The sequence below is a fragment of the Notolepis coatsorum genome (assembly GCF_963971535.1).
Source record: "Notolepis coatsorum genome assembly, chromosome: 18".
NCBI lineage: Eukaryota > Metazoa > Chordata > Actinopteri > Aulopiformes > Paralepididae > Notolepis > Notolepis coatsorum.
Window position 1 is genome coordinate 20,428,302 of NC_140182.1, and position 16,024 is coordinate 20,444,325.

At 43.3% G+C, this 16,024-nt stretch overlaps 1 protein-coding gene across 1 annotated transcript in view; it reads right to left on the reverse strand.

The window, feature by feature from the left end:
- Positions 1-501: 501 nt before the first annotated feature.
- ireb2 (iron-responsive element binding protein 2) overlaps positions 502-16,024 on the reverse strand; it is a 58,677-nt gene continuing 43,154 nt past the window's right edge. The window contains exons 20-22 of the mRNA XM_084334693.1: positions 14,416-14,538; positions 13,620-13,805; positions 502-2,872 (exon numbers count right to left, since the gene is read on the reverse strand). Coding sequence (XP_084190819.1) covers positions 2,762-2,872; positions 13,620-13,805; positions 14,416-14,538 — 420 coding nt within the window. The 3' untranslated portion in view covers positions 502-2,761. The remainder of the gene's footprint in view (positions 2,873-13,619; positions 13,806-14,415; positions 14,539-16,024) is intronic.

Sequence of the window (16,024 nt, forward strand, 5' to 3'; positions counted from 1 at the left end):
ATATGAATAAAGGCGCAAACGTTCCATTCCACATTCTAGATGTCTGACGTGTTGCATTGGATGGATTGATTTCCTTCTCATGGTGCTTTTTACAATGTGGTGGAGAAGTCTTAGGACCGAGACATGTATGTTGCTGTTTTGGCTCTGTACTCCAGCACATTGAATTTGAAATGGAATTTGGAAAAGGGTAGAAGTGTGCGATTCAGGAGGCTGGATCCAGGCTACTGAAGTGTAGACTTCCAGCTTTAATTTGTGGGTGTCTGGTTTACTTTAAATGTATTGAGGGGCATTGGTCTCCGCTTGGTTAGCAGGAGAGACTCAATCATTTCATGAATGACCACTTAAGAGTTTCAGACTTCAGCCAGTAATCGATTGAAAAGTATTTAGCAACCAAATATTAAATATGACAACTTTATTTAAGTTTGTTAATTCATCCAATTACTTTTCATGGGGGGGAGGCTATGTATAAAAAGGGCTACAATAAGTACACTGTTCATCAGATTTGAAAATAAAATTAAAGCTTAAAGCCTGCACTTTAATTCATCATCACCATTGATCCATTTCAGATCCATTGTACTGTACAGTGTACAGAGCCAAAACAACAAATATCACTGTCCCAAGACTTACAGACTGCACTGCATCTAAAGAAAGAAAGCTCACTCAGGCAACAGTCACAACAGCTTAAACATGCACAAATGTTGTCAAAACCATACATGGCCGATAAGAAATAGTGGGGAAATGTTTCCAGACTAAACGTGTGTAAACCTCATTAAGGAAGGCAAGTACCTGACAAGAGACAAAACTTGGTTGATATCGAACTCCATTTAGGATACAGATGACATGACAACGTACATTTCTATGACAAGCACCAAAGGGAGCAAGGACGCCTGGCCTAACAACAGCACCCATTAAGTTGAGTTGGACTCAAAGCTTCAGATGGAGTGAGGACAGGCCAGGTGTTATAATACATTTATTAAAAAACAAAAAAAAACACCCGCCTCTGTAGATCACAATCGTCCTGGTTCACAACTCTTCTGCAATGCAACGTAAGGGATAGGATAGTCTAGCACTCTAGCTAAATGTCAAGCTTCCTAGGATAAAAAAAAAGAAAAAAAAACACTGCATTCAAAGAAAACGCCTTTCATGAAAAGGCCAGTGCTGGACTGCAGACACATCTGAACCAATAACAAAATGTGAAATTGGTTTCAAGATTCTTGGTAACCCTCGATGAGGTCACCGTACCCAACTTTCCCTGCTGGCCAGATTAATGGACTGTATGACGACTGAAGACCGTTGTGGGTTTAAAGTACACAGCAAAAAAAAGGCATGTTTAAAAGAATTTCCAACCATTCTCAAAAACAGTAAAGGGCGGGTAAGCGGGGGCTGTCCATTAAGTGCAAGTGCAGACACTTCTGAAGCATGTGCTGTGGAATGGGACGGGTGAGACAGGAGGCAGTGGACGAGAAGCCAATCTAAATAATCATTACCAGGAAGCATTTTCCAAGAAACTACATAATGTCTACTTGTGGACTAAAGAGCTTTTGTTTTTCCACTTGAGCACCTTTTTTTGGCGAGAAAGAAAAAAGAAAACATCCTGAAAAGGTAAAAACAGAACACATTTGAAAATGTCGAGACCCACAAGGTTCGACATTACTTGGAATCAAGCTTGCAAGCCAGACAAGAGCTTGCCGATTTCTCAGAGGAAAGAAACCACGTCTAACTGCCCTATCCGATAAGGAGGACAGGAATAAGGCAGACTCGGATGGGTGCTTGAGTCTCTCAGTGCGTTGTGAGGGAAGGGTGGCCCAATTTATTTTGTGCTGCAAGACATGACTGGCTTGCCAGGCTAGAATCGAGCTATATTCTATCCGAAAACAAGTAAGTGATATGGATTTTGTTGACTAATCAACAAATCTGTAAAATTGTGTTTCCCACATGCAATCATGCAGACCATTCACGTATAAATGCACCACGAATGCAGGTGCCTCTTTAAATGTAACGCTTGCCAGAGATGATTTAATAATCTTTCGGGGCTATAACTCATTTAGCATGGGAAAAATACCAAAAGAACCATTGATCGAGGGTCTTTGTACCCATGACCAAATAGAATGATTACGTAATCAATTAATCGACTAGGAGGGGACAGCCCTAAAAACAGGAGATCTTAACAATGTATAATCACGGCATAGCACTAAACATTGACCTAGCACCATATTGGCCTTTTCAAGGTATGTTTTCTTGTGTGAAGTTTCAAGACTGAGGGTGAGGAACCCAGGGTTTGGGTTGCCTTAAAATAATGTACAGGTGACGGGGGTTGGCTTCCTGTTGGCCGACCTCTCTCTTCATGCAACAACAAAAATGACTGCTCAGTAGATTGGATTGTGGTCTGCAACAACGTTATGGACCCTCTCGTACAAAAGTATTTTCTGGTTGAGTCTGGATTGGCGCTTTGTTGATGGGTGTGTTTCTGGGCTTCAGTCTGGATGATTTGACGGGTCAGAAACGGTCAGCCTACGCCTAGTGACGGAAGATGAAGCCCTCTCGGCGGATCCTGAACCGAATCCTCATTTCTCCCTTAAAAAGGGGGAGGATGTTTCTGTGACCTCCTGATCAAGTTCAGGGCGTTAGTCTTTGCGTTACCCCCTTCGTGTCATTTCTGCCCCCTGTGTTGACCGTCTGTAACTCTGGTGAAAACTGTGTTTCAGTTGGTTGACCTGGTTCCACATTCAGCAGACCTGGGGCCTGGGGGGGGCGGGGGAATCTAGAGCATCATCCGAGCAACATATCTGAGGAGCCCTCCATGCCGGTAGAAGATCACATCCGTCTCGCTGTCAAACAGAGCTGTGACGCAGAAGGACTTTCCCAGGCTGGTCTGGAAGAGAACAAGAGAAACCTGCCATTAATATGTAATTTAAAAAATATATGTGTTAAACAGCGCTCAACAGGGCCACTTCGCCAAAAAACAATGCCGATTTATTTCGCACATAATCTCACACATATCCAAAAACTCTAAACAGTTTTGTACATGTGAATTTAGTTGAGTTATTGAGAGTAAATTAGTTTGAATATATTATTATGCCCTGCTCTGTCCATAGGCGTATATGGCCGGTGGCCAATCCCAAACACGGCATCTGTGCATTTCCCCACCAAACCTAGGTTCAAATGCATAGCTTACTGTATGTGTTTTTGCTTCCCTACCCCATTTAGCTACATGTTGGCCCAGAGATAACTAGGGAAATGCACAGGTCCTTGGCCTTGACACAGACACACCACTGAACTAAGGAGAGGACTGAATAAACGTACAATATCTATGTCATAACTCATACTCAATATTCTATATCGATAATGATTGTACCCAATAGCATTTAATAATAACTTTTAACTTAGATCAATGTCCCCAATAAGGTACATATAAAAATAAGTACAAAGTCAACTGAATATGCTTAAGCCTGACACTAATTCCCCACATGATCCCCACGCCCCATTCTGCGTGACATCCGGGCCTTTTACGTCACGTGGGGTGCAGGCGGATTTCGGCAGGCAGTTATTTTCCGGCACAACACCGGTATTTGCCATCGAAAGGTGAGCGTTGCGAAAGTATACTATTTTAGAAGTTAGATATCAAATTTAACAAGTATTTAGTTATCTGAAGACGATTAGATATGAACGTATGCACTAGTAAGTAGTAAGAAACGGGAATCTTTAGACTGTTTTTTCAACTACGGATAGCCTCTACCTACCGTTGTCCATATCATCCCCACTCGCCCCACGTTAATGTTGCTACTCGCCATACAGCAAGCATTATGTCTGACGAGAAGGTGTCAAATACATAGTCATCTTAAGCAGAGATATATCTTTGTCTGACATTAACGAGGGGGCGCAGAAATATTGTAAAAAGTAAGAAGTGGCGCGAACATGACTGACTTGACTGAATTAGTGAATCGCAAGAGAGTGGCGTTTAACATGTTCAACTTGACACACGAAGATGTATCCTTTTACATTTGATTGTATTCAGTTTTCCCGTGTTACAAAACGACCGGTAAGCGGTATTCAGCGTCATGCAACTCCCACGTTTCCTCTCGATTCTCAGTAACGTATATACTCTCCCTCTCCCAACACTATGAATTGAACATGATGGGGGACTCTGATGTAAACAAGACAAACGTCTTTCTCTGGTCTGCATCCAATTGTGTGTATTGAGCCGTACTGTACCCATTCTGCAATCTGTTAAAGTTTTCATTCATTCACTCACTCTGTGTGGTTGTGATGTTAGTGGGGAAGGGGAGTAACACTCCTGTTGTAAATATTTTTTACATGAGACTACTGAGATGAGTAACACGTTAGGGGCATCCATAGAGAAGCAAGATAATTTGCAGAAGTTACTACTTTTTTCTCTGTGTGTATAAAAAAGATTCAGAGTCAGAACAGTCAAAGAAACTACAGGGAAAGTGAGCATAGCGCCACACAAGGTAGGTTTGTGTGTTTCTTTCTTTCTCTACAGGTGAATAGAGGAGTGTGTGTGAGAGAGAGTGAGGCAGAGGCTGCCATTGTTGCCATGCTGAACTGGGTGATGGTAAGGTTGTGTGTGTGTCTGGTAATATTTCAGCGCAATCATTTGGATAAACAAATTTCATACAATAATAATAAAGTTTATTTTTGTGTGTTTGCAGATGCCTAACATCCGCCAAATGCGGAAGAGTAAGGTGCGGCAGTGGACCCCGGAGGCCATGGGACAGGCCATCACAGAGGTCAGAGCAGGCAAGTTGAGTGCGAGGCGGGCAGCCAAGGTGTTCGGGGTCCCTAAGTCCAGCCTGACAGACAGACTCAGCGGAAGGGTGGCTCTGGCCTGCAACATCGGCCGGTGCACCCATCTGACCCCTGCAGATGAGAGTTCCCTGGTGGAGTACTGCTTGTACTCTGCCAGTCATGGGTTTCCGCTGATTAGGTCGCAGGTCCTGGTCCACGCTCTGGCCATCTATAACCTCCGCCACCCATGGAACCCAAAAACATCCCTTGGCCAGGGGTGGTGGATCAACTACCAGGAGGCAAAACCATCGCCTCACGGTCCGGATCCCGGACACCATAGACCATGGGAGGGCAGCCTGCACCAAGAGGGGGGCCATTGAAGACTACTTTAAGCTTCTCACCACCACCTTGGAGGAACACGGGCTGAGGGCAGACAGAGAGCAGCTGCGGGCCGAAGATGAAAGGATCCGGGCTCCAGCAGCCAGGAGAACGGCAGCAAGGACCCAGACTCCCAAGCCCACAGCCTGCTCCCGTACCCCACGTGGCGGCTCTCCCCCCAGCCGCAGAAGGAGTGTCCCCCGGGGCTGCTCCCACCACCGGCTCCGGTTTTACCATCGCCGGCCCCTCAGCCTCCATGGCCCCCTCTTCACCCTCCCACAGTCAGCTGCCCGCCTGTAGCCTCCACACTAGCACGAGGGTCACTCTCATAAAATCAATGATTTACCATGGCCGTGATCTTTTCTAAATAAAGGTTAGCATTTATTCAAGTAAACAAAACATAATATTAAAGATAAAAATGTGCTCTTTGTACAATGAGTTGTTTACTCATAACAATTAATTATTTTAATATTGTAGTAAATTTTGTGCGTAAATTCTCATTACCGCAATGCGTCCACATTGATTTCTATGGAACATTGACGTAATTTTATATTTAATAAACTCAAAATGTTTCTCTAAAACTTTATTAATATTGTTTATTTATTTGTGTCATCAAGGAAATTATGATGAATTATACAATTAAATTGACAAATTAATGATTTTTTTGTGGAAAACATAATGTCCATGGATGCAGTTCTCATTCTCCGCAACAGTTTTCACCTTCCTGTTAAGACTACATTCTTTTTTAAATAAAGTTGTATTGTCCCATGATGCATCACAAAGAAGACAAGCTAGAAGATGGCTACAAGGTAAGTGAAGTCACCTCAATGGTTAACACTTAAAAGTTCTAACTTCCTGCTTCAGCCCTTGTACACGACAAAATTGATTCTCATTACTGAAACATGAAGTATTACTTGTTTGAAAAAAGTTTTGATCATCAATATTTGATCAACACAAAGGTTAATACGTTCCTAACATGTACCATGAATTTTTTTTGCCGATGTCATCATGGCTTCTCCATTGTTAGCAAAAAAATGCTAACTCCTCTCATCCTCCGCAACACACTTCTCATATACCGCAACACTTTACTGGGTGTTTCAGTAATGAGAACTTCTCTTTCGGCAATGAGAATTTGGTAACACATCACATAACTTTGTCATTAAATAGTAATAATTGGTAACACTTCAACATTAAGTGTTCATAACGTTGTAATTACATAGTAATAATAAAGTGTATCATCAACAGTTCATTTTGATGTAATTTAATAACTTTCCTGTTTCATTGCAGACAGTCAGCCACTGAGAAAAAGAAAGCGTTAGCAAAGGCTAGGCTAACAAAATTCAGAGAAAAGATTTACAACAACCCTGACCTGCTGGACGAGTACAGAAGGAAGGAGAGAGAGAGGTAAGGGGGGTTGGGAATGGTACAGTCATTAGCAAACATGCTAGTTTATAGGAAGCCTCATACAAGCCATTTAGTTGATAGGATGTCCAGCTTTCTGGCCCTCACTAGAGGATGTGTACACACTCACACTTTGTAAGCCATTCAGTCCCTACTGTAGGACACACACACACACAGAGAACCCTACTGTAGGACACACGTATGCATACACACTCTAAGAAAGTCAGGCCCTACTGTAACACACACACACCATACATAAGCCATCCAGTGCACTGCATAGTGTAGGGTCTGTCCATATATGTTTTTCCTAATTTTATGGAATGCTTCCTTTTCATTTCTAGACATCAAAAACGAAAGGAAAATGGTAAGATCAAGAAAATGGAAGATCTTACCTCCAAACAATATGAAAGAAAAAAAAAACAATGGAGAGAAAATTCAAACAGGCATTATGCTAAAAAGAAAACACTGAATGCCATCTTGGATTTGACCGCTCCTGCCATCAATGAGCCAGATGCCGCACAGGTACCGGAACAAGATGTAGGCCTACCGGTACCACCAAGCCCCCCAGAACTGAGTGAGGAAGACCACCACCCCTCCACCTCAACAGCTGTTATGGATGGTATTTATTTGCTTTTCGCTTAAGTTATTTGGGAAACACTCAGTTAGCAGTGTTAAAAAAGTATGACTCTTCATATTAACCCCTTAAGACTGACCGGCCCGGTACCGGACAGAGATTTAGTTCACGTCATAAATAGATTAATAAAGTCTGTAACTGAGGGGTACAATTCCCTGACTGTATTGTTAGATATGATACTTACTACCACTACCTCTTGTACTTTAGACTCTGGCCACCCAGTACTAGGTATAAATAATTATGATAAACACTCCCACCTGATGAAACGGATCCAACACAAATGTACCAAGTCGAAAGTCTGCGTTTATTAATAATACATAGCAAAAGGTATGTACAACGATCACTTAATTACATTTATGATTTGAAATAGTATGCACTTTTATGGCAAATGAGTATTCGTAGGTAGATCAATATCGAATGTCCAATCTCTGATTGCGCAGGAAGCAAATATACAACCTGGAATATTTAGGGAACAATAGCAATGATACTTGAATGATTATATAGCTGGATACACTAGGGGAAGGTTCCGACTGCTTGTAGGACAGCTGGAGGGGGGGGGTAGAGTCTGGCTGTATCCCGTCTGGCCGAGGGTATCCTGGGAGAGCCCACAGTCGTGCGACCCGGTGCCCAGCGATCCTCGATCCACAGATGAAAGCAGTTGGACTCTCTGTGGCCGGCGTCCTCCGGTCCACGATGGAGAGACGTGAGGCGACCTCGTCGTGTAGAGCGTCTTCTCACCGGTCGTCCTCTCCGGGGGGGGTATTTCCAACACACCGCAGTGTTGGCCTTTATCCATAGAATAATCAAAGTACTCAAAGCATAATCCAAGCCGGGGAAGGCTAGCCGTCGTCGGTAGAATAATCCAATATACAGGTCCACTCGCTCTTTGGCCTGGAGCTCCTCGGGTGCAGCTTCACGTGGGGTCAACCACCCTGGATAAGCGTCCAGCTGATGCCCGAAACGATGGGGGTGCTGATTACTATAGAACTCTTACCGCACGAGGCACTACATATGAATAGACTATTATTAGCTTAATAGAATACGTCCAACTCGACGATATAGTGCCAAATATGACTATTCAAATATTAATATACACGATGTCTCAATGCCGATACTGGGCCGAATTGGCCTTACTGCCCACACGTGGTTCGCGGGGAGGCTTTTGCGTCTGTCACTCTGTTGGAGGGTAAGGAACTGGACTAAAAGAAAGCTCTACTTTAATAGCGCAGTATATATACGCACTATGAACAAATAGTACCATTAGTGGTGCGGTAGACATATTCCTACGCGGAACTAGGACTTGTCCATACATGTTGAGCGGTACGATTGAACCTGGTCTGAGGGGTATGGCGACCTGGCACCAAGGTCTCGTCCAATGGTAGAATGGAGACTATTATGGGATGTTCAGTAGACTAGAAGGGATATTCAATGCATATTGTACAAGGAATATACAAGGGATATCAGGGGATATACAAATACAATTAAATATATATATATAAATAAATATATATATTCGGTTTAATCTGATCCTTCAGAACAAAGTCCGTATTAATTAATGTTGCATTTATTTTTCAAATGTAGTCAAGAGGGGGGGGGGGGGTCTCTCTCTCTCTCCCTCCCTCTCTCCCCCCCCCCCCCCCCCCTTGATGATTTTGTGAAGGCACATATTATGTACATGGTATATACCTTTGATTTGGGAGTATTTGGGGTTTCAGGCAAACAACCAGAACGATTTGGGCTTATTGCATATACCGCGACATATCTCACGATCTATGGAAAAAGACTGGATTATGGGCGATGTTTAGCGTGTAATAAACGACAGTGTCTAGAAACAACTTTTTTTTTACATGTTGGACTAGAAATAGTGTCTGTCAAATGAGCCATACAGGAAATAACGTTCAGATTTAAAGTTTTTGTGGTGTTCCCCGTAATGTGTCTGCAGCCTCCTGTGTTCCTGGACCATCAGGAGAGTCATCCTCCTCCTCCCACACCAGACCCACGACACCCACATGTAATACGTTACATAATGTTTTTGAGTTAGTCAGTTAACGTGTTAATCAACTATTGTTCAAGCAGTGTCCTAATACTTATTATTATAATTTTTATTTATAAACTGCAGGTCACACTGCCGCCAAAAGGCGAAGGCTTGAAATTGAGAGGCGGCGGAGGTGCGGGATCAGGCGATGTTGCCGGTGCAGGAAGGAGACCCCCCCTGAGGACTCTGAGGGCTCGGTGTCGTGGGTCCAGTGCGACAATTGTCACAAATGGTTCCACACCATGTGTGTCCAGGGGGAGGAGCACAACGAGGAAGACGACACCTACTGGTGTTGTTGGTGTTTGTATGTATGAATGATATATGTAAATACTTCATTATGTTGTAAATAGTCATTTTGTTCAGTTTTGTTATAAAATGTTATTAAGTGCTGGCTGTTGTCAATTTTGTCATTTTTCAAACACATGTACTTACTATAATGTTAAACATCAGTAATGTTAATCTGACATTAGTAATTATAGAAATTACTGTACTTAATTCAGTGTTAGCACGCAGTGATGAATCCCTGCACACTGATGAAGGCCGGATGGCTGAAAACGTTTTGTGCCCTTTAACAAATTGAAAATAAAAACAACGATATTCCGAGTGCGGTCCCTACCTCCTTTTTTGCATAATTAATGTTGGACTACGCACCTGTCTGAGCGCAGTGGTTACCCCCTTTTTCTACCAGCAGTGATGAATCTAAATTAAAATAAGTAATTAAAAAAACCATATACATTTGTGTTTTGAACTGAAATAGCCTGCAGGTCCATAGGTAAGTATTCTTTCCAAATCAACTTCCAAAAAGTATTTTCTGTAGTCCAGTAGATGGCAGCATTGGTTTAAAGGGGGAAACTAAGGTTGTGTATGTCAGACCTACAAATCCCAAGGTCTCGTCACTGTAGGTGTTTTCACACCGGCAGGCCTCCGGTTCAAGCTCCGGCTCCATTCTGGACCAACCTTGGTGCTTTCTGGCGAACCAGCCCGGGATGCGTTTACACCTATTTAAGCAGAACTAACGTTCCACCGGGGGCGTTACTCAGGCCGAGGTAAACAACCATATGAACACGACAGTGACTAAGCCCTAAGGGTGTGTTCACACCTGAAAGTCCGCGGATAGTCCGGACTTTCTGGTGGACCAAATGTGAAAATGATACATTGTTTGATTTTGGTCTGCGTTCACACTACCCTTTTTGGTGCGGATCTAATTTGTAAACAAAGGACATGCTGTCGCCAAGTCGTTCATCTATTGGACTATAGCACTCGCAAACGTAAACAGTTGCCGACAGCGTCTCTTGTTATCTCTTGTTATAAGCAGAGAGATACTGTCATTACGAGCGTGGCGCAAGTCGACTAGAGAGTAGAGAGAGAGAGAGAGAGAGAGACTGTCCGCGCGCGGCGCCAGTCTAGAGAGACAGAGAGAGAGAGAGGCAGAGAGAGAGAGAGACTGTCCGCGCGCGGCACCAGTCTAGAGAGACAGAGAGGAAGAGAGAGAGAGAGAAAGAGAGAGAGAGAGGCAGAGAGAGAGAGGCAGAGAGAGATAGAGGCAAAGAGAGAGAGAGACTGTCCGCGCGCGGCGCCAGTCTAGAGAGAGGAAGAGAGAGAGGCAGAGAGAGAGACTGTCCGCGCGCGGCGCCAGTCTAGAGAGACAGAGACAGAGAGAGAGAGGCAGAGAGAGAGAGACTGTCCGCGGGCGGCGCCAGTCTAGAGAGACAGAGAGAGGAAGAGAGAGGCAGAGAGAGAGAGACTGTCCACGCGCGGCGCCAGTCTAGAGAGGCAGAGAGAGAGAGGCAGAGAGAGAGAGGCAGAGAGAGAGAGAGAGGAAGAGAGACTGTCCGCGCGCCTGTCATTCATTTGAGTTGGGTCGCGCGCAAGCTGTCACTTGGCACCGGTCACTCATTTGCGCTAGATTAGATACTATATAAAGTTCGATCGTGTTCACACCAACAGCAAACGAACCATGGTCCACTTTGAAACAAACCGAGCCCCAACTTTTCAAGAGGACCATGGTTCGGTTGTTTGGTCCTCATTATAGTTCGGTTTGCGTTCATACCTGTACAAACCAAACGGACTATCGATCTAAAGGGACCATGGTCCACTTAAAGTGGACCAAACAGGGTAGGTGTGAACGCGCCCTAAATGTGCCGTATATAAAACAGCTTCGGAGGTTCGGCATTGCACCATGCTGATCCACTCAACAGGTAGCAATCTCAAAATTAGATTAGATTCAAATGTATTGCCATTATACAGCATCCAACCAGAGTGGATAAATTAATTAAATAAACAAAAAAAGAGATTTTAATCTGGGACCATAGGATCCACAGGCAGACGCACTAATCAGTTGAGCTAAACGGTCCAACGTTGACTGCGACCGACTAATCCATAGTTTACAATTGTCAAGAGCCAATTGCGCTTATCGTCCAGTATTGGCATTAACAAATGAGATGTCATGCTAATATGTCATGTTCTACAGTAGGACTTACTACTATGATACCCAATAAAACAAGTAATTTGAATAATAGAAGCCTACTTTGCTGGAACGTTTCAAATGTATATGCGTGTGTTTTATTGTGTGTGTGCGCTCACGCGCTGAGGATCGCTAAAGGCGCTCCCATAGTCCAGCAGACTGTACACAGAGCAGACTCCGCGGATGTCCGCGCGGCTCTTTGAGCTTTCATAGTCGAGCAGATCTCAGCGGACGTCCGCGGTCTATTTCCTACATTTCTCGCACCAGTTTTACTACATTTCCCACAATTCTGTCTGTTCTACTGTACTGGCAGATCAGAGGGAACATTATCAGCGGGAGGGAGAGAGAGAGAGAGAGAGACAGAGAGACAGAGAGAGAGAGAGAAAGAGCGCGCTTCACGGGCTCATCTCTCTCCTCGCGCCACCAATCGCTCGCGCAGTGTCACATTTAATGCAGTTCGATGTCAACCAAAACGCCGAGCAGCGTTTTGTGTGACACCAAGTCAGCGGCGCGGATGTCCGCGCCTCAGAAAATAGGAGCGTCGCACCTGTGGGTCTGCTGTCCGCTGAGATCAAAGCTCAAGAGTCCGCGCGGACATCCGCGGAGTCTGCTCTGTGTACAGTCTGCTGGACTATGGGAGCGCCTTAAGCCTTTCTCCACGCATATTCATTTCTGGAGCATTTCTATATCCACTCTGGTTGGATGGTGTATTGTACTTGTGGATGGTGTATTGTACTTGTGCTTTATAATAACAATACATTTGAATCTAATCTCGTTTTGAGATCAGTCGCAAATCGCTTCCTGTTAAATGGATCGATTGAGTGCAATGCCGCACCTCTACTTTCCCCAGTTTACACTCGTCTTCACAGCCTAGAATATGACACGCCCACTGATGATGTCACGGTTCGCAAGGAAAAACTAACTATTTTTCGGTTCCAGCTGAGCACCAATTTTTCACGTTGCGAACCAATTAATCCCGGTGTGAGCGCGCCGGCCGGTTCGAGATTTTAGGTTCGGGAACCGGCTTCGGCATGGAGCCCGGCAGGTGTGAAAGGCCTGTGTGTGAGGGGTCAGCAACAGATTCAAGGTGAGGAGCCACTACCTGAATAACTTTGAGAATATATTAGCACTACACAATTGCAGCGCTAGTGTATATCTGTTACAACAACATAAGATTAATGATTATCAGCCCTATAAAAAGGACAAATAAAGCATCATTAATTTGTAAGAAACTTAGTATAACAAGTTATATTCACTATGGTTTGTGAAACTTTGATAGAATCATAGCAAAATGAGGCCGTATTTGAGTTACTGGTGTTACTTTAAGATTTTATTTATAGCATTTTCAGCTTTTTTGGTCAACGCAGGACCTTTTGGCCACGCAGGGCCGATAGAGGAGAGACATGCGGCATATGGCCACCGGGTCGGGGAATCGAACCCGGGGCGACCGCTTCGCGACTCAGCGCGCTATGTGGTGTGCTACTGGAGCGCCCCACTGGTGTTACTTTCTAAATATAAAAATTAGCACATTTACCACTTGATCTCAGTGTTAAAATGAAATGGAAAAACATCTTGTTCACCTCATTTCCCATGTCATATTATGCACCTATTTTTAACAATATCAACCAAGATTTTTGGCAATTCTATATTAAAATCCAATTTCTTCCCGCCTGTAAAACTAAATATTTTTTGTTCTTATGTCAGCATGTTCACACAAATTCCAACCCAAAATATGGTGACTTATTTTTAATACGCTCCTCTTCCCAAGCTAGCTGACGCTTCAGGCCCGTCGCCTCGGCAGCCAAGTGGTGCCTGCTTCAGAAATACTGCTATGTGGCCACTGATGATTCCCAACCCTGTCTATCCTGTTTCACTCGGAAATATGTAATGTTAAGGAAGCTTGATTGCTCAAAAATGCCATTTCATTACGATTTTAAATATATGTGATTTCATAGCCCTACCTTGATTGTGAGCCGTTGCTGTGGAACCAGCTGCTCTGGCAAGGTGATGGTGAACCTCTCTTTCCCACAGAGCTCCAGGGAGTCGGCAGTTTGGCCTGGGAGGAACTGGAGGGGTAGGATGCCCATTCCCACCAGCTGGGTCTTGTGCATCTTCTCATAGCTTTCCGCAATGACTGCACGCACCCCCTGTCAACCACCGAACAACCAGATGAATAAATGAATGACGAAGAGCAAAAGCACATGTAATAGCATGGAATTTCCATTGTTTTAACAGAATGAGGGGTTGTCTCAACACAGAACATTTTAAATGTATGCATTGTGGCTTTTCTGCAGTTCAGCCATGACAAGAACCCTACCCTCTTGAAACGAGCCATTCAGAATAGAAGCCACAATCGCTGTAGTTAAGTGTGACGATATCTTTTCTACTTAAGGCTGAACCTAAATATGTTTCTGGCATCGTTAACGTCAAGATTGCTATGCTATTGCTGGACCTCGAGTCATATTTGTGTTAATTACAGCTCAATGAAATTATAACGTAGCAGTCCCTATAAGACAAGGTATTGCTATTTTATCATCCACATCATTGCATGGAGTTGTAATTAACATGGGGGTGAAGTGCCCCTTTAGATCCAGAGCAGTAGGATGTGTGAAGCGACCCTTTAGATCCAGAGCAGTAGGATGTGTGAAGCGACCCTTTAGATCCAGAGCAGTAGGATGTGTGAAGCGACCCTTTAGATCCAGAGCAGTAGGATGTGTGAAGCGACCCTTTAGATCCAGAGCAGTAGGATGTGTTTACCAGGAGGTAGGGTCCTTTGGCCACCCAGTCCCTGGAGCTCCCAGAGCCATAGTGTTTCCCAGCCAGGATGATGAGGGGCGTCCCGTCTCTCTGGTAGCGCTCTGCTGCTTCGAAGACGTCCATCTAACAACGGGGAGGACACGTTATTATCGGCACAGCCGGCGCATCCCACCACCCCCAACACACACACACACACACATGTAGTATGTAACCGAATAGGATTCAATTCACTTTTGCAAGCTGACCTAGCTCGTTTATAGTAGGACTAGTATGTGACAACTAGAGGTTTACATGCATTTTGAGGGTGTACAATGTGTGTTCGAGCTGGTAATGTTTGTAAACAGTAGTAAAAGTAAGTAAAACAATACAACTAAATACAAATTAAAAAGTTAAGTAAAAGTAGGGAAAAAGAAAAAGGACCTGCATTTTATTCCACGAAAGGGTATACAAATTCATTAAAGATGTTTATGTACATTTCGGTTTCAGTTAGTATTTAAAAGCTTTAGCAAGCATTATCAGGCAGGAAATGGATAAATTCAAGAAATGGTTTAAGGAAAATAATAATAATCATTAAATGTGAAAAAAACTACCGGTAAGTTTATGAGGAAAATGTTGTATTGTCAATAGATGGGAGTTAATATTGAAAGGGTTACAGTACTGCGTTTTTGGGAGTATTGCTGGACGAAGGTTTGACCTGAAAACCTCATATTGCACACGTAAGGAAAAAAAATTCTAAGAGTATTTTTATTGTGAATAAAGTTAAATATGTATTCGATAACAAAGCAATGCGAACATTGTACTGTGCACTCATATTGCCTTATCTTAATTACTGTGTGGAAGTATGGGGTAACACCTATAAGAGTAATATAAAACCACTGTATCGCCTACAGAAGAGAGCTATTAGGATTATTTGTAAAGCAGACTATCGAGAACACACTAACATAATTTATTAATTCTGGATTATTGAAATTGCAAGAGCTAGTTAAGTTACAGACATGAGTAGTTATGTACAAGGCCAAAAGTAAAGCATTACCAGCCAATCTACAAAACAGGTTTGTCCTCATATCACAAAATGGAGAGCATCGAAGGGAAGGTCATTTTAAACATCAGTGTGCTGCACGGACAACCCTGACACAGATGTGTATATCAGTGGTGGGAGTCAAACTCTGGAATTCTCTTTATAATGAGTTGAAGTACTGTACAAATATTTTCCAACTAAAAAATACCTTTAAAGACAGAACAATGAGAACATATGAACAGCAGGTATACATTTCTCTATCCGATTTAATTTTTTTTTTGTTTTTTTCCCTTTTCCATGCATCCGAGGTTCGTGACGCAGGTTTGTTTGTTTGTTTGTTTGTTTGTTTATTGGTAGCTATAGCAATATTATTATTGTTATTATTCATGGTTATATTATCATTATTATTGTTATCATAGCTATGGTAATGATTATTATTATAGGGTATGAAGCTGTAAGGTGCACTTGAGCTGACCATTATGTTAAAATTAGTGATGCACGATATATCGGCCGCCGATATAATATCGGCCGATATGGCCGTTTTTTTTACACATCGGTATCGGTCCGATATCAAGATAGGGCCGATATTAA